The 17,167-nt window shown below is 52.9% G+C and overlaps 5 protein-coding genes across 5 annotated transcripts; 2 read left to right on the forward strand and 3 right to left on the reverse strand.

Annotated features, from left to right (window-relative positions):
• Positions 1–259: 259 nt before the first annotated feature.
• On the forward strand, positions 260–2,522 carry V2A60_007270 (glycoside hydrolase superfamily; the record flags this gene model as incomplete). The annotated part of the gene is made up of 7 exons (XM_083258555.1): positions 260–804; positions 867–1,045; positions 1,096–1,502; positions 1,554–1,736; positions 1,844–1,987; positions 2,049–2,179; positions 2,237–2,522. 7 exons carry the CDS (start codon positions 260–262, stop codon positions 2,520–2,522), a joined length of 1,875 nt encoding a protein of 624 aa, XP_083114681.1.
• An 860-nt stretch (positions 2,523–3,382) lies between these two features.
• On the reverse strand, positions 3,383–5,287 carry V2A60_007271 (uncharacterized protein; the record flags this gene model as incomplete). Its single annotated transcript, XM_083258556.1, has 7 exons — positions 3,383–3,607; positions 3,658–3,816; positions 3,874–4,011; positions 4,067–4,508; positions 4,562–4,687; positions 4,744–4,827; positions 4,881–5,287. The coding sequence occupies 7 exons, from the start codon at positions 5,285–5,287 to the stop codon at positions 3,383–3,385; spliced, it is 1,581 nt and encodes a 526-aa protein (XP_083114682.1).
• A 353-nt stretch (positions 5,288–5,640) lies between these two features.
• Positions 5,641–7,390, reverse strand: V2A60_007272 (glucosidase II beta subunit-like protein-domain-containing protein; the record flags this gene model as incomplete). The annotated part of the gene is made up of 3 exons (XM_083258557.1): positions 5,641–6,287; positions 6,339–7,271; positions 7,333–7,390. 3 exons carry the CDS (start codon positions 7,388–7,390, stop codon positions 5,641–5,643), a joined length of 1,638 nt encoding a protein of 545 aa, XP_083114683.1.
• Positions 7,391–7,927: 537 nt separating this feature from the next.
• Positions 7,928–9,064, forward strand: V2A60_007273 (uncharacterized protein; the record flags this gene model as incomplete). Its single annotated transcript, XM_083258558.1, has 1 exon — positions 7,928–9,064. The coding sequence occupies one exon, from the start codon at positions 7,928–7,930 to the stop codon at positions 9,062–9,064; it is 1,137 nt and encodes a 378-aa protein (XP_083114684.1).
• A 281-nt stretch (positions 9,065–9,345) lies between these two features.
• Positions 9,346–15,472, reverse strand: V2A60_007274 (uncharacterized protein; the record flags this gene model as incomplete). Its single annotated transcript, XM_083258559.1, has 3 exons — positions 9,346–11,990; positions 14,317–14,463; positions 14,536–15,472. The coding sequence occupies 3 exons, from the start codon at positions 15,470–15,472 to the stop codon at positions 9,346–9,348; spliced, it is 3,729 nt and encodes a 1,242-aa protein (XP_083114685.1).
• Between the last annotated feature and the right edge of the window lie 1,695 nt (positions 15,473–17,167).

Below are 17,167 nucleotides of genomic sequence, written 5' to 3' on the forward strand. Positions count from 1 at the left end.
CCCTGGATCCGTAGTTCATGTAGGGCACGCCAAGGTGAGGGGTAAACAACACTGCGAAATCTGCCGACCAGAACAAAATGTAAAGAGCCGAAGCTACCTACAAGTTCCTTGCCCCGATTCCCTGAAATTTGATGCGCCTTAACCCTTTTCTGCCCATCTATAAAAGAAACTATCCGATAGAGCGCTACTCCTCATTGCTCCCGTGCCTCGCTAGCAGTGTACAACTCTCTGCATTCAACACACCATATTCATCGTCACGATGAAGCTCTCCATTTCCATCTTGAGCGGTATACTTGCCCTGCCACATCTGGCACTCTCGGCTACCGCTGTCCATAAGCGCGCTCCCACACCGTACAAAGTGCAAACCCCTCCTCTCGACACCGATTGGACTTACAAAGTCGGCACCAACCCTTGGCCAGAACATCCGCGCCCGCTTCTGCACCGTGACAACTGGCAGAGTCTAAACGGAATATGGACATACGAAAGCGCCGATGGCAGTCCCGCTGCTCAAGCACTCGCCAGCCCCCCCAGCCGCCAACTCGGCAAGGAAATCATGATCCCGTCCTGCGTTGAGAGCGGCCTCTCTGGGATTCAGGAGTACCCCGTCACAAACATGTGGTTCACCAGGACCTTCAGAGTACCTGACTCGTGGAAAGGCCAAAATGTGCTGCTCAACTTTGAAGCCGTCGACTACGAGGCAACCGTCTTTCTCAACGGCGTCAAGGTTGGCCTCAATCGCGGTGGTTACTTTCGCTTCACCCTGGATGTGACACGTCAACTAAAATATGGCGAAGAAAATACCCTGTGAGTTGAACCAAGCCATTGTACAAAAGTAATCACGATGGTTTACTGATTCAATTTGCTAGGCTGGTGTTTGTCTATGACCCAACTGATCTGGAAATGGTCCCCATCGGCAAACAAACAAGACGGCCCAGTCACATCTTCTATAGGTCTTGCTCTGGTATCTGGCAGCAGGTTTGGCTTGAAAGTGTACCCCAGAATCATATTACCGGCTTCGATGTCACTGCTGACATGGATGGTAACGGTATGTGCATCGCAATCCCAACAATGCGTGTTTAAATTGACGATCCATAGTTGCTTTCACCGTTCACAGTTCGTCAAAGAACGGAACAGGTGTCAAGCTTAGTCTCTTTGACAAGCATGGCAAACAGGTCGCCCTGTCTGTAGGCAGAGCCGATTCTGAAATCAAGTTTCAGCTCACTTCTCCCAACCTTTGGTCCCCCTCTTCGCCATATCTCTACAATATCACCGTTTCTATGGGCAATGATACCATTTCGAGCTATACCGCATTTCGCAGCATCGCGGTGGGAGAGGTCAACGGTATCAAAAGACCCTTGCTCAACGGCAAATTTACCTTCTTGATGGGTACTTTGGATCAAGGCTATTGGCCCGATGGCCTGTACCTTCCTCCAAACCGCGAAGCCATGATCTTTGACCTGAAAATGCTGAAGAGCCTCGGTTTCAATACGGTTCGCAAACATGTAAGGCTGCCACTTCATCCTTTCGTTAAATCACACTGACATCAGCGGAAGATCAAAGTAGAGCCAGATCTTTTCTACCGCGCCTGTGACGAAATCGGTTTGGCTGTCGTTCAGGATATGCCTAGTATGTCCGCTGACGGCAGAGTGCCAAATCAAGACGAGCAAGCTGAGTTCCGGCGCCAACTGGAGGTGCTCATCACTGAGCACAGAAACTATCCGTCAATCTTGATCTGGGTAAGTGTCCTTTTCCTTGGCAACCTTGATGCTTCTGTCTGTCTCAATTCATACTTTCGCTTGCATTCTCCCACAGTTTACATCGCCGCTGACGTGACATTTCTTAGGTCATTTACAACGAAGGCTGGGCCCAAATTAACACTCCACCATATCCCGAAGGCGAACTGACGGATATGGTGCGTAAATTGGATCCGACGAGATTGATTGATTCAGTCACTGGCTGGCATGATCACGGCTTTGGTGACTTCTCGGTATGTGCATCTCCCGATGTTTGTTTTTGTCCATGATGGCTCGTAGAACTGACTGTACAAGGATAACCATCACTACGCCAACCCCCAATGTGGTAGTCCATTCTCCTCTCTTCCAGGTGGTCCATACGATCCAAGCAGAATCGGTTTTCAGGGAGAATTTGGCGGCGTCGGTCACAATGTCTCCGCCGACCAGTACGTCATTTGTCCCCTACCCTGTACTGAGCAATAACTAACAGCATCCCTCGCTAGCTTATGGAAGGTCCAAAAGGCTATTGATGAGATTAATCAAACGTACGAAATGGACGAGAACTTGGAGGCGTACAACTACCGCACGAGTGTGCTGTTCAGGGAGCTGAGGGAGCAGATTGAGATGTACGCCTGCAGCGGAGCCATCTACACGCAGACGACTGACGTCGAAGGCGAGCTCAACGGCTTGTGCACATACGATCGGCGCATAATTCGCCCAGACGTCAAACAGTGGAATCGGGATATCGGTCGTTTATATTCTGCAGCACATGGTCGAGGCGGTGCTTGAGGTTTGTGACTGTAGAGAGCAGTGGAGTATTACGATAGTGATTACAATGGCAGTCATTTTTCTGCACAGCTTCAAGCCCACTGTGAAGTTCGCATCACAAATGAAATCGGCCCCAGAAATGCAACAATCAGCGGGCCAGTCTCTCAGCCAATTGGTAACTGTGTCGGCCTCCAAATCATGTTAGCGCAGACGACACACGCTGATCTGTGCGGAGTACCACGCAGGAACTGCACCTGCTATGGCTGGTAGTCAATGGGGCCTTTGAAAGCTGTAAATCAATTTTCTCTTTTTTTTATAAATACAGCCTTGCTCGGCCGCTGCCCGTTGGGCGGCTTGGACAGACGGGACCATCTTTCGTGAGGCAGAGTCATGGCGCACTCCAACAGGCCTGTTGCTACCTAATCTGCGAGAGCAGTGGGTGTGTGGCACGAGTAGCCTTGCATTTGCGCACATCACGATGTGATCTTTGGCCTAGTTGTCCTGGATCGAACCGCTATCTTTACCGTGCTTCTCGAGCTTTGAGGGAAGGAGGCTACTCGTACCATACATCAGCCATCCTCACGCCGACCCCGATTCTCTCGATCCATGTCTCCTTGACCGGACAGATGCAGGAAATCTTCTCGTGTGGACACATGAACACTGCAAACTGGGCAATCTGCCACCATTCTAGCCTGTAACTAGTGCGCTCAGCATGCGACGCTGTCCACGCCTTCAACATACCCTCCGCTTGGCATCAAACTGTCCATGATCAACTCAAGTACAAGGCATATTTACTGTCGAAAGGGCAAAGTTGTGGCTTAGACTTGACAATAACACCTGTAGGTATGATGTGAAATAAAAAAATTCGCTGGGGGTTGCTTCTATTGCGGGAGTAGTGGCTGCGCTTCACCGGCCTCACCATCAGCTGCAGGTCCTCTACCAACCGAATTGCGCACACGAGCGCCATGCAGCGGTTCTCGCTCCTCATCTCGGTCTGCCAGTCCGTGCAGGCCCATGCCGGTGCCATTTCCGCTAAAATTTTGGAAAAGCGAGTCCATTTCCTCCAAGGCGCATCCTTTGGTCTCGGGATAGAGCAGCCATATCAACTAACACATGTCAGTATAGTAAGTCTAGAGGGCACTTGTAGGCCACATACCGGTACGCAGATGGTGTTGACGGCGAAAAAGAAGAAGTAGACTCTACTGCCAAACTTGCTGACCCCATAAGGCCATATCTGTGCGACGATGATGCTGCCTATGGAACCACCGGACGCGGCAAAGTTCAGGCCGCGGGCCCTGTACGTGGTCGGAAAGATCTGCCATCAAAAGTCAAATTTAGTCGCTAGATCTCGGTTCTTCGAGCCTGAACGCACCTCTGAGCTGTAAACCCATGTCGCGGGCCCCAGTCCCAAGCTATAGCCCATCGCGTATACAAATATGAACGCAATGCATACTATATCTGCCACTGGGCTAACATTATTCGGGAATATCTGCGGAAGCGCGCCATTGATCTGGGAGGTTCTTTAGCATAGAAACTCGTCGAAATACCCATCTTTTACCACTCACAAGCATAGCAAAAGCCATGACAGCGCATCCGCCGCTAAGACACGCCCTCCTCCCAAAGCTGTCGATGATCCACATCTCTATCACAGTCAACCCAATCTTCGCCGTCATTTCCAGAGCACCTGCCATGAGCGCGAGGCGTGTCTCCAACCCGAGGGCTTTGAGGAGTGTCGGAAGATAATACTTCATCGCCGTTGCGCCGCACATTTGCGCCATGAACTGCAGCAGGAATGCGCGCCACATTCGTGCGAACAGAGGCTTCTCCCGGAATAGCGCGAGAGATTCTGCCAGAAATGGTTTTTGGTCCCTTTGATACAGCTCAACTTCGTGACTGATGGCATGCAGCTCATGCGCAATGTCGACCGGCTCGTCGACGTTCTCGCGCAACCAGTGGAGGACTTTGCTAGCCTTTTCCATGTCACCACTTTGGAGGAGCCATCTGGGTCTGGCGATTTGTTAGTAGTTTCCTTCCCATGCGATACTGTAAATGAAGCTCACGTTTCCGGGATGAATGGTAGCATGGCGGCGAACGTGAGAGACGGAATCAACTGGATAAGGATGAGGGTCCTCCAGCCCCAGTACTCGCCGGCTTTTCCTTGCCAGAACGTAATGAAGTATCCGGCCCTGCGTGCGCCGCAATTAGATTAATCGACCAGATCGCGGGCTAATACTAAGCATACCAAAGGCCGGTCGCAAGACCTGCCACAAAGCCGACGTGATTGATCGTGACATATTTGCCTCTTTCTTTGGCGGGAGCCATTTCACTGCCGACTGGTCAGATTGCGGCGCCAGACAACATCACAGCGGGATAAAATACCTCTGATACAGCGGCACAGTCGTGCTTACGATGCCGACTCCGAGACCGCAGATCCACCTTCCAGAAATCATGATGTATAGAGCATATCGTCCTGCTGCCGCGGCCATGAGCAGGGCCCCAAGACACAACACCAGCGTGCCAACGCGTGCCGCGCGGCGACGTCCAAGGATATCTGCCAGGGGGTGCGAGATCAAAAGATACGACATGAGAGTTCCTACATAGTAAAAGCCCGTGACGAGACCCTTTTGCGCCGGCCCAGGGTCATGCAGCGCACGGCGCCAGCCAGGGTGCACCAGAACAGATGAAAGAATGCCAATGTTGTAGCCCCAGATGGACGACCCAAGCGCCAGCTGCATACAGATCCTGTAGAGCCGGCGAGCACCAGCTGGCTGCTTTGATGCAGCCATGGTTCTGAACGTATTCTCGCCTTTGGCAGTGTACAGCCTTTACCACGATGAACCGCGCAAACATGTGGAGATGAACCCCCCCTCCAGCTTATTACCACCGCTACTGGCTGGTGGGAATTACCGTCACGTGCGATATAAAGATACACCCAGCCATCATGGTCCTATAAGGTTGCGCTGCCATCGAAAAACAATCAAGAACTCTTTTTGGTTGTGTACTTGTTCAATCATCTAGTAGCACTGCATGGAAGTGCCTTATGCAGGTCGTCGCTCCAGAGCATCGGTGCAGACAGCTTCCATGACCCGAGACTCTCAGGATGTTGCGACTTTCTAACAGCTCTATTTCTTTTATACAATTACAATTCGTCCTTTACATGTGCCTCGCTTTCCAGTTGTTCGTCGCAGGCCGCCGGGGTGCCCACCTCCATCTTGTAGACACACTTCTCGGCCTCGGTAACGCGCCATAGCTCCTCCTTATCCGAGCACCCCAGCCAGACGTCTGTCCTGCGGTTCGGCCCATTCCAGCAGGCCTGTCCGTCCTCGTAACGCAGCACCATTCTGGTGCCCTTACCCAGGCTCTTGCCATCGAGGCGCTCCTCGTCGTCGGCAACTTCGTGATCGATGCGCTTGAAGTTGCCCATGTTGGTGTTGCCATGGCCCTTTTTAGACTTCTGGCTAGTCTTGTCCAGCCAATATAGCTCGTATGTATACTCACCAGCGTCGATATCGATGCATTGGCCTTTGAGGGAGCGGAAGATATTGGAGGGGCCGTAGTCTTTTGAGAGGTCGGACTTTTCGCTCTCCAGGTCTTGCTCTTTCTTTCTCAAATCATTCTCGGCATTCTCTTTAGCTTCCCGCGCCTCTCTAGTGGCCTGCGACTCGGAGCCGGTATTTTCCTTCTCTGCCAACAGCCCGTTCTCGACGAGCCAATCGCGGATGGCAGCTTTTTGGTTTTGGATGAATTCGCGAAGTGAAGCGGGAAGGTAGGCGTCGAAAGAGTAAACTAGAATTGTTTAGCGCATCCGAACATAGCAAGCGATGCAGTATTTCTTACTGATGTCGCCATCATCATCGGATGATTCAAACTCGGCCCAATTAACGCCATTGTGCTCCCCATCCTCGGCCAAAACGCTAGACACGTCATCCTCACCGGCGGGTGATTGTTCAGCCTCACGAGCAGCAAAATCTTCAAATGACTTTACGGCAGCCTTTACGCCCTCATCGTTGAAGTTGGGGTTGTACTCCTCCTTGAGCTTGCTGAGGACAGTACGCAGGTCGTTGACCTTGATGCGCAGTTGATCACGCTCATCAGAAACTTTAGTTAGGACCTCGCGCAGCTCATTGACGCGGCTCTTGGCTTGGCCAAGCAGGATGCCGAGCTTTCCTCCACCACCAGACTTGACAACACGGTTGCTGTCTTTCTTCTGGAGGGCCTTGTATTTCGCGTCGAGGGCAACCTTTGAGGCCAATGTCGCGCGAATTTCATTTTGGAGCTCGATGATGCGGGTTTCGGTTTGTTTGCGGAGCGCCTCCGAGTCGGAAATCATCTTGGACCTCTGGTTCTGGGCGTTCTTCATCTTTTTGTCCTTTTCCTCGGCGAGACGACGGTACTCCTTGCCAATCTCGGCGCAGCGGTTCTCGCACTTAGTCCCCCTTACAGATGCGTACTCCTCGGTGCCATCGCAGCACAAGTCATAGTCGCAGATGCCGTCATTGACGTAGATGAAGGGTACATAGGTGCCAATGTGCCCCTTGTTCTCACACCAGAACCCAGGAAGTGAGTTCTTTGTGTTGGTCGTCCCTGAGCTACTGCCTGGTAATGGCTGCTGGGGAGAAAGAGGATCGATGTGTGCACATGCAGCAGTGCCAGGTTCGTCAGAGCCGTCGGGGCAATCGCAGGTGTTATCGTTGACTCGGCTCAGGCTGATTTCGACATCGGGGTTGGCAATACAGCGAAAGCTGTCCTTTGCGTGATAATGCGAAACAACTAGCATTGACTTGTCAGCACAAGAGGAAAGATGGGTTTTGGTTGCGGCTGGTTGGCCTACACTCCGGGCCGACACCGCGGGGGATGCTGCCGGCGGCGGCGACCGACAGGGCCCCCATTGCCGTTAAGACAGCAAATTTCCGTGACTGCTGCATCTTTTTCGTAACCTCGTCTCCGGTGTGCGAACAAAGTGGGCGGCAGCCAGAGTTATCGAGGGGGTTGTCGGGTCGATGCAGCTAGGGAGGTGGTGGGCGAAAGGTATATGTGTTAGTTAAAGAATCAAGAGCGTGGAAGCATGAAGCTACGTGCCACGGTATTGGCTGCCAAGCTGCCTACCTCTTGTAGTACCTACCGTTTGTTAGTGCCTGCCACCAAATAGGTTAGTACCTACCTACTCAGCGACATTGGAGTGTGTTGCACCACTGTCTCACCCCTGGAGCGGTAAATATTCGGTCGCTCGCTGCCCGCTATTTGCACTATCAGCGCCAAGGCACCGAACCGACAAGTACATGGGCGTTGCCCCTCCATCCCACCAAAAAATCCATTCTACTACTACAGCAGGTTCATCACAGTGACGAGGAAAATCAAGCCATGCGACAAAGACTATCCGGCAGTCCAGGAACAATCTTTGCTCGCCTGGTATGACCCAATCAAGCATGGCCTCCTCGTCCGAAACGGGCGCACTCGAGCGTCTCGAAACTGCCGTGACATCGACGCTGGCTCTCTGCCACCAGCTCGCGGCGTCTCTCGACAACATCTGCAAGAACCCCTCGGACGCGCCGAAGCAGACCACCGACCCCAACATTATACCCCTCGACCTCGCCCGCGACGCCGCCACGCTCGTGCGCGCGCACTCCACCAAGCTCACCCTCCTCCTCATCAACGAGCCCTACACGCCATCCGCCATCGTCGACGTGCTGAAGCAGCTGCTCTCGGGGCCGGTCCTGGGCGTCGCCTCGGCGGCCGAGGCCTGCGACCCGTCCCGGTATACCGCCTTCTTCCGGAAAGAGCTGGCCTGGCGCTCGAAGCGCGTCCTCGTCACACTCGCGGAGCTTCTGGGCAAGATCCCCAAAAACGGCGCCGCCTTGTCCGGGCCCGGGAGGGGAGGCTTTGCCGCCGACGGCAAGGGCAGTCTTCCCTCGACGGGCATACTATGGTCTGCCTGCGACGAGGTGTTGGCTCTCGTCCACGGTGGGGTCGGTAGCTACTTTGTGAAAAGGGTGGATGAATGGAAAAACACTCTCAAGGACGTCATGGAGGAGCTCAAGGAATGGAGCGCCGAAGAGCCCAACGATGACGATGATGAGGATGATGACGAATTCGCCCACGAAGACAACGCCGACGTAGAAAACAATGCTGCTTCCACACAAGCCATGGTAGACGATTTAATGAGCCCTGGCCAAGCCATACCTCACGATGACCCGAGAGGCATACGCCCACGGCTCGACTCGAGCCTTCGCCGCGTCCGTCTCGTGGTACTGTTGTACCAAGCAATCAGTAAACGGCGCCTCAGCAGACTGCCGCATCTGCCTCTACCCGCTGATACCGCTCACGCGAACGTGCCCCGGAGGCTGGATGAGGCCGCCGGCGTGCTCGGCGCGCTGCCAGACTCTTTTAGCGACCTAGCGATGGCCTTTTACGAAATGGAGCCCGCAGAGATTGATCAAGCAGCAGATGACTGCTTCTTTGCAGCCTTTGCTGCCGGAGAGCTGCTCAACGCCTCGTGGGACGGCGGCCAGGACGAGTTCTCCGAATGGACAGAAAAATTCAAGGCGGAAATCAAGAGAAGCTAGCAACCTGAAGCAAGCAAGTAACATCGGGCGAGAAACCTCGTACATACATATATATTCGGGTCAAGGCAGTTGCCATGCACAGATTCAGCATTGGTACTATGGCCTAATTCAACTTTATATCTAAAAGTATGCCCGTGTAGGTTCGCTGTGCTGCCCCATTCCTCTCGCTGTGTCAGCATGTCCGAGCAACATGCTCGTCGCCGTACAAATAACCCATACCTTCTTAGTCACAACTCCCCGTACACAGAAACTTGGCTGCATTCGGAAACGCTTTCTTCTACTCATCTCCGTTCTGCAGCTAGCACATCCTCAATGAGGACTACCGATTTTCGAGATTCCCCATCTTTACTTTGTTCTAGGTCTTGGCCAGAGTCTAAAGCCTCTTCCGTCTGCATGTTGCGCTGAGAGTTTGATTCCTCCTCGGTCTTTGCAGCTCCAGCTTTACAGGCAATTTGCTCTTTTTCGTTATGGCCCGTTGCGAGTTCGTCCTCCTCCTTAACTTGGGAAAGCGGACGTGCGGATGTCTCTTGCGAAGTTTCGCCTGGCTTTTTTCGTGCCGCGTCTCCGTTCTCTTCTGGGATTGCAGCTCCTTCGTCAAGGTCCACACCAACGAGTTCTGCCAAACTTCGAAAATTGAACAAAGGTTCAGATGCTTCCTCGCCATCGCTTCCCTCTCCACGGGTCTGTCGAAAGCCATCGACATTGAGCAGCCCTGCCCCGGAGAAACTGCCCGGTGCAGAATCCGCAAGCGAGGATCCCAACGAGGAGGCGTTACTCATTTGCCGCAGGTGCGAGCCGCCGCTTCGGATGGGGATCGCCGACGACGAACTTCCCTCTACAGAGGCCTCAGTCTCACCCCGATCAATCGACTTGCCTTTCTCAGTATTGTCGCCAGGAGTGCCGTCGTGTGTCTTTTGTGATGGCACATCTGCCTGGTCATCTCCCTTTGGTGCTTGCGAGGCACCCTGGACTGTAAGCTCCATTCGTAGATTGCTCGCACCACTGTTACCTCGCTTCCTACCCAGGCCTAGTGAGAGGCTGCTGCCGCTTGCGCCACTAACACTACCCCCATACGGGTCCTTTGCTGCTTTTTTGGCTGCCTTCTTTTCTGCTTGCTCTCTTTTCTTGGCGTCCTTGCGTAACGCTTTTGCTTCCTTCTTCTTCCTTTCCTCTTCTGCCGCAAGCGAAAGTCGAACTGCTTCCATAAACATCATATCTTCCAGTTCATCCATTCTCATGCGTCTAGTGCCGTCTGGGTTAAGCATAGTCTGAGCCTGGTCGGATGGTCCAGAAGGCTCTGTGCCTTCTGCGGCTGTTAATCCGTTTCCAGATGTACCAGAGCCCGAGGCCGAGTCAGTGCGACGACGGCCAAAACGTCCAGTGCGTAGTATCGAGCGCTGATCGCTGCCTCCGACAAGAAATGCGGCCGTGTGGAGAGCTGTAGCGGCTGCTGCCCGACGAGCCTGGTGAGCACGAGCAGTCGCAAGTTTCGTTGACCAGTCTGGCCGAATCCGGTCAGTTGTGATGACATTGGGCGCGTTGGCGGACAAGCTATGGCCTCTTCGGCGACCAGCCTGTGGCATTGGGTTGGGGTTTGCGGTGGAGTGTAGTGAGCTTTGAGAAGACATGGGAGACCTTGTTGAGGACGAGGCAAGATTTGTAGACGAGGTTGAATAAACCAGACCACGGCGAAATGGAGGTGGCTCGTAGGTCACGCCAAACTCTGGTTGTTGGCAATATGGACAAGCGGACGGCTCGGAAATAAGCATCTCTGGGACTTCTTCGGGGGCCAGTTCCTGATTTGGATCTCGCGCTTGCCCGTCTGGATGATGCTCTCGGAGATGCGGATCGGCACGCTTGATTTGAACGAAGCATTCGCTGCAGATCGCTTGGTCGCAGCAACGAGTGCTGTTTAGGTAGGGAGGGTATGAGAGGAAGCATATCGGACAATCCGCTGCGTCTTTGTAGAGATAAACCTCAAGAAGTTGGCCATTCACGAAAGGGTCGTGGGGTAGGCTAGTTTCTGTAGACGGTAATTCAGCAGAGGAGGCATTCCTTGAATGTCCAGTTAATGCCATAGCTAGGGCCTTCGCTCTCGGTTTTATGGCACCCCTCGTAGGAGTTCCCGGCGAAGCTAATCCCGATGTCGTGCCGGAGCCGCTGTGGTCTGAGGCTGTTGACATGCTTCGCTCGCCTATCGGGACAGTTAAATTATGCAGGTTGAGCTGACTTGGATTTCGGTTGTGCGGTTGTGCTATCAGTTCTGGGGGAGGCGGCTCATCCGCTGCAGGTATGGGAAGGCCTCTGGCGGCGGCAACCAGCTGGTGCTCTGCCCAGTGCTCGGACCAATCATTAAGGCCGCGCCAAAAAGGTGCGAGTCTTCTCTCAATCTGTGTCGTTTCATCAGCTTCGTGTACAACGGCCGTTGTGTGGAATATTTGAGCGTAGTATACCTGCAATTGTCGCACCACTGGCTTGTTGAAGTCCTCGGTCCCCATATATGTACCCAGGGTTACCAAATAACCTCCATCGACATGTTCCTCTCGAAGGCTTCGCTCTCGCTCCTTGAGGCGGGTCGCGCGCTCCCGCTCGAGCCGTCTGGCTTCACGTTCTTGTTTGGTTTCTCTATGCTCAAAGGGTACATTCTGACGGCGATCTCGCTGGCTAGTTGTGCTGATGCCGAGAAATGATGCATCGCTACGGCCCCCACGGTGACGAGAGCGGCCATCACTAGACCGGTAGCCCTCATGAGACTCGGTAGCTCCGGGAGGGCGGCTCTCTCTGGTATTACTATTGCCCATTGTGACTGGAATATGGATAGTGATGGAGGTGTTGGGTTTTCGTATCTCGAGGTTACCGTTAGGCGGGGACCGGTTGCTGGAGTGGTTTCGGGTTGCGACCGCCCACTTTGAATCAGAAGCTTGCGCTCGTCGAAAACGTAAATAGACGATGGGTGAGTAGTCCGAGTCTCGAACTCGAGAAATTCAAGAATCCTTTGAGAGGGGAAAATGATATAAATGTCTACTGCTGCCAGTGAATGAGCAATAGCGCGGCAGACAATCGTGCCGAGGAAAGGCCTGGTACACCTACCAAATACGTCGGTGCCAACGGAAGCAGTGTCACGCTTCAGCGAGACGACCCAGGCGCATATCGGAGCGTGAGAGTATGAATTTCGAGTCGTAGGGATATCTCATTAAATCATGGAGACAGGATGCAGAGCGCTGGTAGTGCTGTGACCGAGGACCGATGCAAAGCCAGGTTGGGTCGCCAGGGCGACGGGACGCGAGACGAGAGTTACACAGTGAAATAACAGCTGCTCGAGAAGAATGAAATGGAAACTTGACCGCAAGCTTGTTGGCTGAATGAAGCCAGCGGCGAGAACGCTGTCGATGGCGAGGCAAAGCTCCGAATGCCGGTTATGTTGACGAGTCCAAGGGTGTGGGCTGCCGTTCATTCAGAGGCTACTTACGTCAACGGGGATGTGGATCGCAGGGCCTGGAGCTCCAAGCGCTACCCCACCTCCCTTTGGCGGAGAAGTTGGCTGGGCGAAAACACTATCGCCAACTGTCCAACCAGCCCACCTGCCCACCTGCCCACCACGATGCTGGTGTGGATTTCCTATCACATTCTAGAAAATTAATCTTTCAGAAAACAGAGTTATTTTCTCATATTTATGAAAACTGGTTTCTGGTGCAGTGTTTTGAAACTTTCAAAGTATATCAGCAACCCGCGTCCAGAACCCGACAGCCAAACCCTCCACCCCATGCTTTCTGGTTTAACTAACTTGCTAGCCTGGGTAATTACAGTACTGCATCCAAGGACATCATCGAAGCATCACAGTTGGTTTATCAACGTCTTCCGTTTTGAGGAAGCTCAAAGAGAACCGACTGAAAATTGCAGCGACTCTTCTCATTTCTTCGCTCCTCGCACAACAGCTCCTCCACAGCTGCAGACCTTGCCACTCAGCCCTTACCCTACACCACCATCAAAGAATAACGAACAAACCTCGTTCCAACATTCGGCACTCAACAGGTATTGTTGGTGTCCTGGGGTATAAACGGCCAAAAAAAAAAAAGTTCGAGAAATTTTGTAAATCCATGGCAATCATATAATAAAACATTCATCTCTCATAAAAGTCTAGACCCTTTGCCAGCTCAAATGCGCCGCGCTACCGCCAAAGCCCACCCCAGTTCTATAAAAACCATATGATGAATCCCATCAACCTTTTCTAGGTGCCCATGCCTGCAGCCATTCTCGCATACTATCCGCGTTCGACTTTTCCGCCTCAGCAGCAGCAATGCACCATGCGAGGTCCCAAACGCCTTCAGATGCAATCATACCAGCCAACTTTCGACCACTCTGGCTTTGCTCGTCGACACAAAAGAACACGGGAGTCTCCAAGTCCAGGCATGTTGTAACAAGCGGCTTCACACGGGGCAAAGCAGACTGCGCCGAAGACCCGAGTGCCTCCAGTCCGGTGTTAGCGCGGCCGGTCTTGCACCATTCGTTGACGCACTGACTCCTGCGGCATCCCGTCATCAACTGTGTGAGATAACGTCTTTCGATCCGTCTGCGAAGCGCTTTCCCGTCTGGATCATGCATGCTGACATATAAAGGACCGAAGCAAAGAGAGCACAACCCGACATCAGCGCCGTGCTGCACATCACGTTCCGGGCTGTGCCGTACTTGGCCTCGACTCCCAACTCCATATCGTGTCCTCCCACAATTCGCGTTGCGACAGATTGGCGGTTTCTCCTTGCCTACCTTGTCCAACTCGTGATGCTTCAAATGTGTCTGCATATCCTTCAGTTTGATAATCTTGTCGCAAAGGTGGCATTCTGTCGTCCGAGCGCCATCGGCTAGCTCGTGAGCTGTCAATCCAGACAATATCACCTCGGGAGAAGGGTTGACCGGGTCACCCTCTTGCGGCACTTCCAGGTGGCAGAACTGACAGAGGATGATTTTCCCGGGGCAAACTGTAGTCCTGTGTCTTGCTAAATCCACTAACGAATTTGTTTGATACGGGCACGACGGACAAAGCCAGCTGCCATGAAAGATGTCGTCATGCTTGCGCTTGCTATATGGAGTGCGCCCATACGCCTCGTCATGTTCACAGTGCCAGTGCGCGGCAAATTGGTCAGAGTCCCTTTTGAATACCGAACCGCACTTGGGGCAAACACAGTTGTTGCGCCGGCAAAAGTTCTCATGCAGAATAAGACTTTGCTTCGGTACCCATTGTCGACAGTTCATACATTGAGCCTCGTTCTCATCGTTGCCTTTGGTACGCTTAGCGTCATCTATGACGACTTCGTGATTGGATTTCATCGACATTTGAGCGCGAAGAGTGTACTCGATTGAACTATCTGCCATCTTCGCAGTGTGATCGGGGTAAGCGTAGACTGAAATAAGTAGGCTCTCAGCCTCTTCCATTTCCACATTTGTCGGCAAAATAATGATACTTTTCGACGTACTCGGTCCAGTCGAGTCAATCGTGCTGAAAACGTGCTCTGTTGTTCGTGGAAGGGCGCGTTGGTAGTTGGATTTCGGTGTGACAAAGATCTCCAAAGCCTCGGCATCCGACATGCTGGACAAACTTAGCTGCAAAGGCTGAGATCGATCCCACGAAGGAAGCGTAAAGTCGGCATAGTTGCCAGAAGAGATGTTGTCGGATACCGGTTTCCAAATATCGATTGACCTGGTTTTTGAACCTACATGACCATTTGCCTGTCGATATGTGTCGGCGACTTGACGTAGCGTCTCACGCGCTTGTTCTTCGTCCAATGCTTCAATATCGACCTCGAGGTCAGTATCCACCACACAGACTCCTTCCGCTTCCGGCAACAGCTTGTCGACCAGCAGTTGGAAGACCTCTCCGCGGACTCCGTGCACAATCATGGTCGCGTTTGTAGTGAGCGACGTGAAGTTTTGTCGCAATTGTCTTTCGAGAAGAGGTCGCCAGTCGTCGGGATTGTATCCGGCCTCCAGTGGCCGCAGCCGGGCGTAGGTTCCCTTTTGTAGTGTTGCATAATATATATCGAGATGAATTTGCACATCGGTTGAATATGACTTCTTGGCCAAGTCTTGATCTGCAACCAGACCCAGGGCGTCCAGCAAATACGAGCTCAGGATAACAGTGCCTTCCGGCGCCGAGAACTCGCGGATCCCGGCATATACAGCCTTATTGGTGGCGGGATTTACAAGGCGAAAGGTCAAAGGATTCGGAAGTTGTGACGATGACGTCGTGTGACTGTCCTGCAAAATGGCCTGAGACGCTGCCGCGGCGAGCAGCTGCTCGAGTGCACTCTGAGGAAGAATTATCTTGTCTCCGGCCAGGCTAATACCACTACTTGCCTCGAGCGGAAGTAGGGCGAAGTTGCCTTGCCACTTAAAAGCTGCTGGCCCATCCATCGCAGCAGATTCAGCACCTTGGCAAACAAACCTGTTGTCTTGTCTGCAGAAAGGTGCTGAAAAGCACAGCCCTAATTTCTCCAAGTCGTGTTACGTAGAGGATGATGAAGATATTCCCACCATGTCTGCGGTCCAAGAAAGTAAAACAGATGTGACCGAGAAGCTTCCATCGACTGGCAGCGACTGCTCCGTCAGCAGCTTCTGAGAGCTTCGAGGCTTTGCCACAAGCATCACGGCCGATTCTCCCCACCTGGATCACGTGCCGCACTCTAACGTGGGGAGCGCGGAGAGAGCACCGCGCACATCAAGTGCCAAAACATTGTTGTTTTACTCCATCTTCCGCGATACGGAATCTCTAAAAGAAACAAAGACAAGCGAAGCCGGTTGCGAAAATACTCTCGAATTTATTGGGCGAGGTGTGCTGTCGTGTTTCCGAGTAAACCGCAGTTGAGTGCGGCAGGATCCTTGATTCGTAAGCATACCAGGTAACTTGGTAGTTACCCCAAGCCCTCTGGTCCAGCTCAAGTAACTGCCTGGCTCTCTATTTTTAAAAGCGAGCCGACTTCAGAGCCCGTTGCCCTTCATGAGGCCCAACTGATAAGGTTTGATATTATGCTTGGGCTTTTTTTATTAGTAGTTGAGTCGCACCCCGGGAAGTGTCTAAGCCAGGTGTTAAGTCTGTCTCTAAGGATTGCTGTCTAGGCAGGGATGAGACCCCGTGTGTGGGCCGGGAAGGGTAATGTTAGACTCAGCGCATGGCACCTCGTACGTTGCAAATGAAAAAGGGGCATCAGTAAGTTAGTCTTGCAGCGCAATTCTGCTTGCCAAAGGTGGCGGCCCCTTGTCCGGGGTACATGCCAGCAGAAGGTGGCACGGCATCCATCTTACGATAGATCCGACCTGCCCGGTGTCGGGTTTCGCAGTCTTGTAGTAATACAGGAGCTGCATGTATTAGTCGACGGGTGACAGCTTGTAACCTTTGCAAGTCACTGACTATCTTGCACCTGGCCCAAGACTAATTGGACGACGTTGCTTTCTTGGCACTGCTGAATTTGAGACAATGACGGATGAGTGAGGCCTCCTCGAAGTTTGCAGCGGGCATGCAGAGTAGAAACCCCCCCTTATTTCCTTTTTATTTTAAGATCCTGCTGTTACAGAGATTTGCGCCTGGCGACCTTGCTTTGTTTTTCTGCCGCAACAATCCCCCCTTTGCTGTGTTGCAATGCAAGGCCGGCCTCACAGACTGTCGGTCGGTACTGGGAGGCCTGAGCTCGCACACTTCTCGGTCTATCTCGCTATTACCCGTCCTTGAAGAGGGCAGACATGCTCCTCTCCTCCTGCAGCAAGCCGCCAGCCACTGTGTGTGGAGCTTGGCTTCCGCTAGTCAGATGTGACGGGGAGATAAGCGTAATCCACTGTCTCACTGGAACGTGCCCGCCCCGACCATATTTATGACCAAGGCTGCGACCCTGAAGTCGCTGAGGTCAGAGCATCTCGGCAGTACTTACGTGTTACCATCGTGTTCAGGACGAGTTGACGCGTGTGCTTGCTTGTATTACTGTGCCCGGCAGTCATAAGAAGGCCATGTTTGGGCCTCTACGGATGACTATCCACAACTTACTGACCAGACGGGCATCCGGCAGCTGGACTCGAGGTTAGCTGGTCACCTAATGCTACCGTCGGCATCTTGCTGCC

This window comes from Cordyceps javanica, chromosome 5, assembly GCF_051103115.1.
Source record: "Cordyceps javanica chromosome 5, complete sequence".
Taxonomy (NCBI): Eukaryota; Fungi; Ascomycota; class Sordariomycetes; order Hypocreales; family Cordycipitaceae; genus Cordyceps; species Cordyceps javanica.